The sequence below is a fragment of the Nasonia vitripennis genome, chromosome 5 (assembly GCF_009193385.2).
Source record: "Nasonia vitripennis strain AsymCx chromosome 5, Nvit_psr_1.1, whole genome shotgun sequence".
NCBI lineage: Eukaryota > Metazoa > Arthropoda > Insecta > Hymenoptera > Pteromalidae > Nasonia > Nasonia vitripennis.
The window spans coordinates 26,309,367-26,320,852 of record NC_045761.1 but is presented as its reverse complement, the minus strand read 5'-3'; the positions used below and the strand labels follow the sequence as shown (position 1 = coordinate 26,320,852).

At 45.7% G+C, this 11,486-nt stretch overlaps 2 protein-coding genes across 7 annotated transcripts in view; one reads left to right on the top strand and one right to left on the bottom strand.

The window, feature by feature from the left end:
* Nucleotides 1-1,211: 1,211 nt before the first annotated feature.
* LOC100121217 lies at nt 1,212-9,534 on the top strand. 2 transcript variants are annotated; one of them, XM_008208808.2, is made up of 9 exons: nt 1,212-1,554; nt 3,474-3,799; nt 3,867-4,182; nt 4,253-4,472; nt 4,545-4,867; nt 5,810-6,009; nt 6,197-6,382; nt 7,394-7,709; nt 9,268-9,534. In XM_008208808.2, the coding sequence occupies exons 1-9, from the start codon at nt 1,494-1,496 to the stop codon at nt 9,408-9,410; spliced, it is 2,091 nt and encodes a 696-aa protein (XP_008207030.1). In that variant the 5' UTR covers nt 1,212-1,493; the 3' UTR covers nt 9,411-9,534. The 2 variants fall into 2 exon arrangements, with proteins under 2 accessions (XP_008207030.1, XP_008207029.1); XM_008208807.2 differs by having other exon boundaries at nt 4,250-4,472.
* A 461-nt stretch (nt 9,535-9,995) lies between these two features.
* Nucleotides 9,996-11,486, bottom strand: part of LOC103316204 (serine proteinase stubble-like) — a 72,581-nt gene continuing 71,090 nt past the window's right edge. For all 5 annotated transcript variants that reach the window (XM_031930950.2, XM_031930952.2, XM_031930953.2 and 2 more), the window contains one exon: nt 9,996-11,437. In XM_031930950.2, coding sequence (XP_031786810.1) covers nt 11,279-11,437 — 159 coding nt within the window. In that variant the 3' untranslated portion in view covers nt 9,996-11,278. The remainder of the gene's footprint in view (nt 11,438-11,486) is intronic.

Below are 11,486 nucleotides of genomic sequence, written 5' to 3'. Positions count from 1 at the left end.
GATGAAAGCACATTTCACCTGCGCCGAGACTTTTTATCTCCCTTTGTCTGACTTCGCGGAAGTTTAAAGATTACAGTTGGGGAGATGTTCCGTGCAATGAAACAACAAACTTTGTACTTCCCAACGGTTATTCGTCTTTTTTTTTTCGACTCTTCTCGACGGCGAGTGTTTACCAAGAAAAATGTTTCTAGAGAGGGTATTGTGTGAGAGCTTTTTTTTTATACTTCGGCTGGGCTTTCTTCGCTGTATTGTGTTGAGGGATAAAAAATCGATCGCGCGGATTATTCGCGACCTAATTGAGCGTGGGTGTACGCCGGTCTAATTTAAATAGCGTAATTGATGTCCAGTGACCCACTTTCGAGTTTACGTAAGTCGAAAAAGTCTTTCCTTGTCTCCCGAGATCGCGTTTCGCTTTGCTTATTAATCGCTAATTGTGCGAAAGAGTAGCGTGTTTTTTTTTTATGGGGGATTAATCGGTATTTTGAATTGTTTGCAAAGCCGCGGTTACGACAATGTCCGGAAATGAATTCCTGCGTGTATTTATTTTTTTTTTCTTTTACTCCGGAGCAAAGGGCTAAAGTTGGAGATTTTAATTAGTGTGCACAAATAAATATCAAAAGCGCGAGCATTTCTCAGAGTCTCGAAGGATTTGTAATTATTTCTGCTATTACATCATGCCATGGCATTACGTGGCTCGCTTTGGCGCATAATTAATTGTGTCACTTAACGACGTAGAACGAAAATGGATATCACTCTTGTACCTTTTTATCCTAAAAATCCCCTCGACCATTGTACACTGTATGTAAAGTTGAGCGTCGCGAGGTAACGATGCGGAGAGAATTCAATTTCAGCCGTGTGTATAAACCGTATCATCAATTTGAAAAATCCGCCTACTCTAGCGTATATATCCCGTCCTTTTTTCGTACCTCCGCGAGGCAGCTAATTAGCTCTGCAGACTTACAACGAGAACAGCGCATTGTTGCAGCGACAAAAGAAGTTTCCGAAAAAAAAATTAACCCTTTGACTCGCATAGTCGGCACAGTAGCTCTAAAATAGAAATCTAATTAGTATAAAAATCCAGCAGCCTTCCCTTCGATTTGAAGATTCGATCGACCATCGTCTCGAGGGTAAGCGAATGGTTGGGAAAAAACTGAGAAATTTTCACCGAGCGCGACCTTGTCTGAATACAATAAGCTGACCGGCGTCAGGGGGAGAAGCAGCTGATCCGACTTTTCTCCGGGGTCCAACGCGCTCCTATCCTCAGTCCCACGGCGTCGCGCGTACCGATCGCTGCCGATCTTGCGCAGAGTCGGAGGAATGTTTTGAGATCGGTCTAATGTGCTTTTATTGTACAATTCACTAACTTATCAAACAAAGGCCTAATTTTCTTTTGAATAATTTTTCATCCGACCAAAAAGAAACTTTGAAAAGTGCAAGTGCAGTTCGGACAATGGCAATTTATTAGTGTGTATCCAGTCAAACCTACAGAAGACATGGTCGGCTACGTCTCGTGGATTTGCGGCGTCTTCGTCGCGGGATGTATCCTGCAGCCACGTAATGAAGAAAATACATTTACTCGAAAGCTCTCCGCGTAAAATTTGATGCGAGATATTCAAGCCTGCGTCAAAAGCGCAACATTCTTCGTTTTTTTTTCTCTTCTCAACGCGGATTCATACGCTCCTCTTTCGCGCACGAACGAATGCAAAGTGCGGATGCAGATTGTAGGTGCATAAAAGCTCGGCCTTAAAATTATATATAAAAAAAGTAAGCACATCAGCGCGCTCGCTCAGCCTGGAACGCGGGATTATTCAAGTCGAGGATGATGCATAATAGGAAAGGCTATGGCTATATACGCTTTTACGGCTGCATTTTTAAAAATGGCTTTCTTCCTTAACAGCCTTTCGTTATCCGGCGAATTGCGTCATTTGTAAATGAAACACAAATCTATTAAATCCGATTTGGGTTACTCAAACACTTCGGGCCTCGCCGAGGCATGAAGAGAGCCGTAAGTTCCGCATAATTAAATTCAAATAATTCCGTAATCACCGTGCGGCCGACTGCGCTGACCGATATTATAAACAGAATTGTGTATAATTGCATGGAATTAAGACGGAAAATACAAAGGGTATTTTGTGCTGGTAATATGCTATGTACATACGTAGGGAAAAATAAATATATAATTGTCGAGTTTTCGTGCCATGAATTATTCATTCTTAGTATACCCGTATCAATGATAAATAAGATGACCCTTTGCGGGATCGTAATACATACCGTTACGTGATTCATCTCTCGTAGAAGTAATGTAAACACACGCACGCGAAGGATCCAATCGACTAATTGACTTCGGTATTATTTCTCCTTTGATAAAAATCCTGCCGTTTCAACGGAGAGCTTCGGCAGAACATCAGCGATCCCTTTGTGCGCATATTCTTTGCTTGTTCGCGCTCTGACATAAATCAAATCCGAGCTTTTCCTTAGAAAAGCTCTCGCAAGCTCGATGGATCAAAGTCAGCTGGGTATGCGGATTTTGCTCTAGATCTCTCTCTCTCTCTCTCTCTCTCTCTCTCTCTGCGTTGTAAGATAAGAAAGGCCGATTCTTTTAAAATATCACGATATCGGCTGACTGTCGCCGACGCCGCGAACCTTTCTCCCCACGATCCTTGTGTCGGGCTTAAACGATGTAGAAGTGCGCTTTTAAAAAATTATTATTTCAGCGTTTTCGAATATTCGATAATTTTATCTTTTTAATTCTGAATTCACTCTTTAAATATCCATCAGATCATACTCAATATAAAGCCGATGTTTATTCGGTTAAAAATGTCGAATTTCCAAAACCGATTGAAAAATAAAATCGATCCACACTTGTGTCCAAACATAACTCGCCGGCAGCGCACAAAATTTCCTTATCGTCGCGTAATCGTCGCGGCGACCTTAAGTATACGCGCAGTCGACGAAGTCCTTATCGCTCGATTGTATATACGGGCAAAGAGGCAGTTAACGCCGCTACTTTTTTTTCTCCCCACTGCGCTTGTTTGCACTACGGCAATTTTGCGTAACGTCGCCGTACATGTGTATGTATACTTACATACGCGCCGATGTGTAATTATAGCGAAGAAGGTTGAGCTGATGGGATAGTGTGAGAACGAGCGTTACAACGGGAAAGAGGCTTTTATTGAATGCGATTATTATTAGAGAGGCTTTTTGTACTCGTTATGCTGATTTTATCGTTATTCGACGCGCGCTGATTGCTCGTATGGATTGATGTATGGGAAATAGGTTTACAGCGGTATAGTGGAGTAAACTGATTTTTGGAAACTTATCTGTATGTCGATGCGTTATTGAAGCGTGTGAATGATGTGTGGTAATACCGGGTCTTGCCGTACTCGGCGTTTATCTATTTAAGCGAGTGGAAGGTTCGCGTTATGCACAGTATTCTTGGAAATGAGTTTTACAACGGTAGTGTCTAATTCCAGCATCGCCGCCGGTACACGCGCACTACCACAACCCTTACCACCAGCAGCAATTTCAGCCATGGCATCGACATCGACCTGCGCCCATACCTCGTCGTCCGGTCGACCTGATGACCGACGTCATCAACGACCTGGGAACAAGAGTCCTCCAACAGTACATCGAACCCGGTAACGTTGCCTTTTCACCTGCCGGTATGGGATTCATTCTGGCGGCTCTTTACGAAGGCTCGACCGGACACAGCAGACAGCAGATAGTTGACTGTCTAGGTTTGCCTCGTGACAGGAACGTCGTCAGGGTTGGCATGAGGGATATCCACAGGAGGTTGCGGGTGAGTGTCTAAACGCACGTATGATATTCAATAATCAAGTGTACATTGTAATGGCTTTTTTACATAGACATACCTGAATCCTGACGGTTTCCTCGGCGGCCTAAACCTGAACCGCGAAAACACGACGCTCCGACCTGACTACGAGAACATCCTGCGCTTCTACGGTTTCGACCTGAGCATCGACCTGTCGAACTTCACAGCCGACAACACCGGTAACTTTGGTCTCAGAGGCTCCAGCACGACCAACATCCCACCCATGACCAGTCAGACCCAGATGGCCACGACCCCACCACCAGGATCCACGATGATGCCTAACGGAGCCGCTGCTGGTCAGACTCTGGCGCCGACTACCGTACCACCCGCGATGAACGGAGGCATGGCTGGTGAGTTTTCTTTATTAATCTAATAGATAGGTATTAATGAGCTGCGATAACGATCTTTTGGATTCAGCAGGCACTACGATGCCCCCGACGACCCAGGCACCGGCGGATATGACGACTATAGACACTTCGGTGGTGCTGGTATCGACGACTCTGGCAGGTGTCCAGACGACGTTGCCACCTGCCGCACAGACTGCCACCACTGGGGCACCTACCAGCACTATGGCTACTGGTGCAGCTCAGGCTGCTTCTACGATCATGACCTCGAGATTGGCCACCAGCACGACGATGCTGTGAGTGATCCGCTTCTATTTAACGTTTATCTTCATCCATCATACGATCCTGAATAAAAAAACCTACAACAGACCGACAACCATGCCGCCAACGACGACGATGGCCGCCAACGCGGCTCTGATTTCCACGACCCTCCCACGTCTGCCTCCATCGGCTCCGAGTAATCGAGCTTTTCTAACCGCCGGCGAGACGACAAGCACAGATCTGCCCACGACGACGACGACAATGCCGACGACGACGTCTATGCTGAGCAGCGACTTGAGAGCCGAGACGACCACTAACGCGGAGGATATTGCGACTGTCGCCGCGCCGACGACCATACCTGCTCTGATCAGGAGGAGACGAAGCAGGAGACGGAGGAGGAGCAACGAGGGATATTTCTCGAACTATCCAGGTAGTTTGAAAACTTGAATAGCTTCTGTTATACCCGAAAAGATAATTAGGTAATTTGAATTATAATTATGCAATTAAATTCGAAAATTACACCGCGCGCAATATAGTTCGACTTTACAGTCCCGCGGAATATAATTGGCAAAAAATTTATGTAACTTGCGACACAATACTCGGCAGCGTAAACGTAAACCAATTCTGGCCTAACTGAACGACTTTCGGGCTAATGGGATAGTTACTAATAATTTTGCAACTCGCCCGGCCATCAAGACAGTCATTATTAAACCACACGACCTTATATTCGCAAACAGCGAAGGCTCGCACGTGCGCGAGGAATCCCTCGTGTGAAGAACAAAACTTTAGAGACGCAGGCACGCTCGGAAACAACGATCGCCAAACGAACTATTATCCCGTTTTCCAAAAAGAGCAACACGACAACGTTCCGAAGTTTCCATTCTCACTCTCTCCTCTTCGGTATCGAGTTATTCCGGGCTCTCGGCAGTGAAGCGGCTCTGATTGCAGAGGGAATCGCGTTACCCTTGTCTTCCGAGTGTCACAAGGCACCTGCGCGTGCAAGACGCCCGGGATATTTGCATTTTGACGGGCAGATGCTACTCGCGCCCGTTTGTTTCTGCAAATTAATTGGAAGTTGCCGGAAGCACGTGGGATGAGCTGCTCGGAATATCGGGGGGAAGTTGATAATCTTGTTGGGATACAGCTGCGCGGAAATTTAGCGCGCTTGTTCCTCGATAAATATATAGAGTGTATATAGATTTAATTTCTATATTGAACATATAAGGATATTGTCTCGGATTAATCAGTTCGCCGGGTAGAGACGCTAGATACGTTATATTATTTAGGGTACAAAGGCTACTGTTTAACGAACAATGCGGCATGATTGGAGCTACACAATCGAACCTCTCATCGAATCGAAATCTCCTTCCAGACGACGGACTGTGGATGCAGGACCTGGACATCTGGGCGGAACAGCCGGTCCTGCCTACGAACGAGAGAGACGCCACCGATCTGCAGTTTCTCGTGAACGGCTGCGATCTGGCGACTGTACCCGCCGCCACTTACACCACCGTTTTGCCGTTCGCCTATTTTCCATCGCTCAAGGCCGTCGCGCTCGAGTTTCCTCTTGACGTAAGTATATGCGTTGAACTTTGATAGCCCGTATATAACATCGAAATCTGATTAACGACTCAACGCGGCGTCGACTGAGCCAATCGAACTGAAGAGTAAATCCAATGAAACTACAGCTCGGAACTCGATTAAAGCTTTGCTCTTCCGAAGAATCGGATGCAAATTTTATTTTCCCGCGCGCTCGCAGAATCCCAGGTACAACGTGCTGCTGTTCATGCCGACCGAGAGGATCGATACCAGCCGATTGTCCCGCGAGCTAGCTGGCCAGAATCTACGACTGCTGCGCAGACAATTGCAGCCGACATGGCTCAGGGCTACTATTCCAAGCTTCATGCTCAGGGGCTTCGTTACGCTCACGCCGTATTTGCAGAGGGTGAGTGTCTCCTCTTTGTGTTTCGATTTTTCTTTTTTTTTTTTTTCGTTGGGAGCATCCGATAACATCACGTTCTGTTATGCTTCGATACGGATTTGTTTTTCTTTTTAAACAAAGCGCGGAATTTAGCGAGACTTCGTTAGCTTTCCGAGATTACGGGGGAAAAGGCCTCATCGTTAATCACTACACCCACCGAGAGGATCTCGTTGATATTCGTTCCAGCCCCGCTAATGCACTAATAAAATCCGCCAATCCATAAGTACACACGGTATTCATTATCCCCGGCTCCAGTCTCGTCGCGTGACTCTTCGATTTTTCGCATCGCCGAATAATACCAAGAGCGAGAGGAAACTAAATCTCGGTCTCCACGCGTGGGTGTAATCAGTGTCGAGAACTGATGAGAACGAATGAGTCGCGTCGCTCAGTATGTCGGGGTCGTAGTTTTATTTATATGTACCGGTTATTATCAATCGAGTCCCGAAATTGAATAAACAGACAACCTTTCGCTTTGAGGTAAAAACAGCGAAAGACAATAGTCGGTGTAAGTACTCGAGAGCCAATTTTCGGCATTAGTCCTGCTCGTTGAGCATCGAGCGGAGCCTCTCGAACTGAATCGATGCCGAGTTTCCGCTCGAGCGAAGACAAACGACTCGCGAATCGGGGAAGAAAACTCGGCGCAATCCGAACGAGTGGTTTTTCGCGAGGCTTATAATTAATTGGCCGTGGATGACTGCCGAGAGTGTCTTCCCCTTTTCCGTTTCAATTGATAACGCCGGCGTGAGTTTTGACGTGAAGAAGAACACGAGGGGATATCCCTGCGATAAAAAGAAGCCTAATGTTATCGATTCGCGGAGGGAGGGCTGCGCGATCGACCCAATTGAGTTTTTCCCACGAGGCAGCGATTGAATATGGATTCATCTCGGTCTTTCCTCTGACCCCGTGAAAACATTAGCTCGATTTATTTACGAGCCGCGTGTCGTTTATAATAAATGTTTTCGTTTTAAAAACCAGCTCGGAATAAGGGACGTCTTCGAGCCGCGCATGGCTGACCTGGGTCCTATGACCCCGGACCTGGGGGTCTACGCCAGGGACGTCCAGCAGAGCATCGCCGTCAACATCCGCAACTACATGAAGCCCGATCCGAACGCCATGAACGTGAATCCCAGCAACAACCCCAACATCAACATGAGGCCCAATCCGTCGAATATGGGACAGAACGGGAACATGCCTGCGGGACAGATGCCACAGGCGCCTAGACCACCGCCACCGGAGGATCCACCGGTGTACGTGCCGCCGCCCAGAGACGCTTACAGATTCAGCCGGCCAGGTTTGTTTCGCAATCCTAAACCTCCTAAGTTACCTCACAGACTCTTCTTCCGTCACCTCGTGACGAGCTGTCGCAACACCTTTCACATTCATCTCAGCCGCGCCGAGAGAGCCATGATCACGTCGAACTTTCCGTCCGACCATTCGCGAGGCACTACTACTCGCGCGACTTTGCGCAACGATACCATCTCGTCTCTCGAGACAAGAGTGTAGCATTGACCCAGTTTTCTCAGTGCTATAAATTAAGCGACGAAAAAAAACGTCTTACTCGACAAAGTGCAACCAGATTGCTCGTGTTTTTCCCGCTTGTACATAAGGGGAAGCTAGAGACTTCCGGCTATTTTCGCGGAGAGAGAGAGAGAGAGCTTGCGAGGGGGAGTCTCTCTCTCTCTCTCTCTCTCTCTCTCTGTTGACGCAGGGGAATGCTTGCGGGTGATATATTTACTGTCGGGGGATGTGCCGCTGCTGCTGGTGTATTATGCTTGTGAATTATAATTTCGTTAGTCTGATGGTCTGCCTCTGGTGTTTGGTTGGGCTGATCTCTCCCGCGTCTCTGCAACGAGAGCGAGGGGAAAGGTGTGCTAGGTTAATTATGTGATTGTTGCTTGGGAGATCATCCGGTGTGCTCTATCCGTCGTAATATTGATTTTCCAGCTCCTTCTCTCCGAGAATCGACGTTGCTCGAAAAATGTGGGTCAACAAAGCGTGCGGCTCTAATAACCACCATCGGCCCGCATAAACCGAGTGGAATATTCAATCTCTCCCGCAATGCCATCCCAGTCTCGCATCCACGCGGCGTTTAATCGAGTCGGATGCGCACCTCAGACTCTCGGAATTTTCTCAGCATTGTCGCAGTCCTCTCTCTTCGATCTAATGGCTGATATCCTGGCGCGCGTGACTCACTCCCGTCCTTGCGCCAAGACTTCGCTGTTTCTCCTTTTCATGTTTACGATATTACAAGCCATTGTCTTCGCTCCTTTCTCGCTTTTTACCTTCTTTCTCTCTCTCTCTCTCTCTCTCTCTCTCTCTCTCTCTCTCTCTCTCTCGAGCCGATCCTTTGCGCCGTCTAATTTCAGCTTCGGCTTTAATCGGCGCCTTGTTCCGCAATATCGACGTATTCCGATCTGTCGTGATTTTTCTCTCTCCCGGCTGATAAGACGCGATTTCGTTTGGATGTTACAACCTTCGCTCGGAGATTTTACGCTCGACGACGGCTACACTTAGCCGCACGCACGCGTTTTGCATTGAAATAATGAACGCAGAGGTGAATCATCGCGCGGGGAGAGAGAAAGAGAGAGAGAGAGAGAGAGAGAGAGAGAGAGAGAGAGAGAGAGAGAATTATGGTGCTAATTGATGTTTATGGGGCTATCTCGTACCGAGAATCTTGCGATTGAAACGCTAATGCCTTTGTTTCGTAGAGTAATTAATTTTATTCTCTTTGTATACGAGAGAGAACCTATAATACATCAAGATAATAAATAATTCGATCGCAGTAGCGCGAGTCGCCAAAGTGCGGAATCGAGTCACACTCGAAAACTCTATTTACGATGTTATTGCAGTGAACGGAGTGGACTCGGAGCATCCGAGTATCGTCCCGTTTACGGCCGAGCATCCTTTCCTGTTTTTCATCATCGACAGCGAGACCTCCGTGGCGCTCATCGCTGGTCGCATCGACGACCCACTCAACTCCAGGATACTCTGAGGGACTACGAGGGCAACCGTAACGCTCATTTGAATGTGAACGAAGACTCGATTTTGGCTGTAGCGTTTTGTTTTCTTCTAATTTTATGCAGTGAGGGAGAAATTATACGATTCTTGAAAAATCATTGTGATTTATTCATTACTATATTATTCGTTTACTTATAGGTGGTTTTATAGCCGTAAGTGGATTTTGGAAGCGTATTATTGATGATTAGGCCTCGCGTTTCGATTTCAGGTCGCCGTGAATAAAGCGTATCAAGCTGTCCCTGTTTAAGCGAATTACTTCATCGATAGGCCAACTGCGGTGACAAAGTTGAATGTCAAACGTCGAGTTTAGAGGTCTATTTATACCGGCTCTTCATTTATTTCAGCCTCGCGTCCAATAATACTTCGGGTATAATTTTATCGAGGAGGGACTTGTCTTGTTTTAGCCGTACACTTTCGGGACACGTGCACCTTATTATTCAAACGAGGAATAAACTGTAATAGGAATCATTTTGTTGGGCTCGACACGTAGTTCATAATTAATCGTAAGATTCATTTAATTGTAATATAAAGATTGTTCATCATGTATTTAAATAAAAAATTAACGATAAGATAATCATGTTTATTGCAAGCGTCAATCATAAGTTTATTAATTACAGTACAATAATTTACGATTATAAATTATACTCGTACAGCGTCTCGTAATGGGGAGAACTATTGATAAATTATAAAATCCAATAATCAACTTGCATTTATTTGGCAATACTTATAAATAACAAATTCAAGCTCTATAAACAAACGTATATTATATGTATACTATAAATAGTTATCTGTAATAGTGTCTTCTCTTAAATTAGCTTCGCGCATTTTTTCCATTTCGTGGGCGGTATGAAGTATATATACGAGTTGGGTACGATTTCGCTTTGTACAAAATAACACGTAGAATACAAAAGGCATAAAAACGTAAGGAGGTCGCAAAAGAACTGCTTCGCGCGGGGGCAATATTAAAAAATGTAAAAAAGTGCGGAAAGCACGAGTGGAATGTATTTCACATTTCGTGTAACACTGTATACATCGTATATGTACGGTACAACGAGAAAAAGCACGATATAAAAAAAAAAGATGGGAACGCGTAAAAACAAATATACGCGAGGGAAAATGCATAGCAATACGAGTAGCAATAGTATATAAGATATTATAATAACGGAGATAGTAATTGTAATAATAATGGGCAAGATCCAAGCATTTATAAAACATTTTGCGCTATACAAACGAAAATCCTACCTTGATCATGCGGCGACTAGTATCAAAAGTGTGAATGAATTGCTTTCGTAATTTTATTTTTTTCGTCTTGAAAGATCAAAGGAATCTTTTTGATTGGAGGATACACGTATATAATGCCGTATTTTCAATGCATAGAAATTGATTCTCTTAGAATAACTCGGACTTTGATGCTGCCATCGTGACGATTGAAAATACTGTCTCTTTCGACTCGAGTACATTCGTCGATGATAAACATTGGTCTAGAAGGTGAATTTCAACGATTCGCCATGAGATAGGACTCATTTCACACACAACACACACACACACATACAATCCAAACACTCCTCACTATCTCTAGATTAACGCCTATGCGAATATATTAATTCTATTCATATGTATATATAAATACAAAATCGTCGGCAGTGACTCTCGAGCCTCGCGCTCAACTCAGCGAGTATTTTCACTTCTCTTTCGCTGCTGCATCACAACAGTCTCTCGGTCGATCGTCTCTCCCTCGGGAGCAGCGCTTCGTCGACCGATCCCCTATTTCTTTCACTAAGCAAAGGACGAGGTCCAGTTCGATTCCTACTCAGCTCTGGCTGCTGATGGACTTGGGTCGTCTCAGGTTACGTTCTTCAGGATCCAGGGCACGAACTTGGATATCCGCGTGCAGACTCCGGGTAAGTTGGCTTCGGCGCAGCCGATGCCCCAGGAGATGATACCCGCGAGGAAGTAACGGCCGTCCTTGCCGCGAACCTGCAGTGGACCGCCAGAGTCGCCCTGGAAGAAAAGCAGGTTTGATTAGGCTTGTTCTTAAGGAATTTTTTTA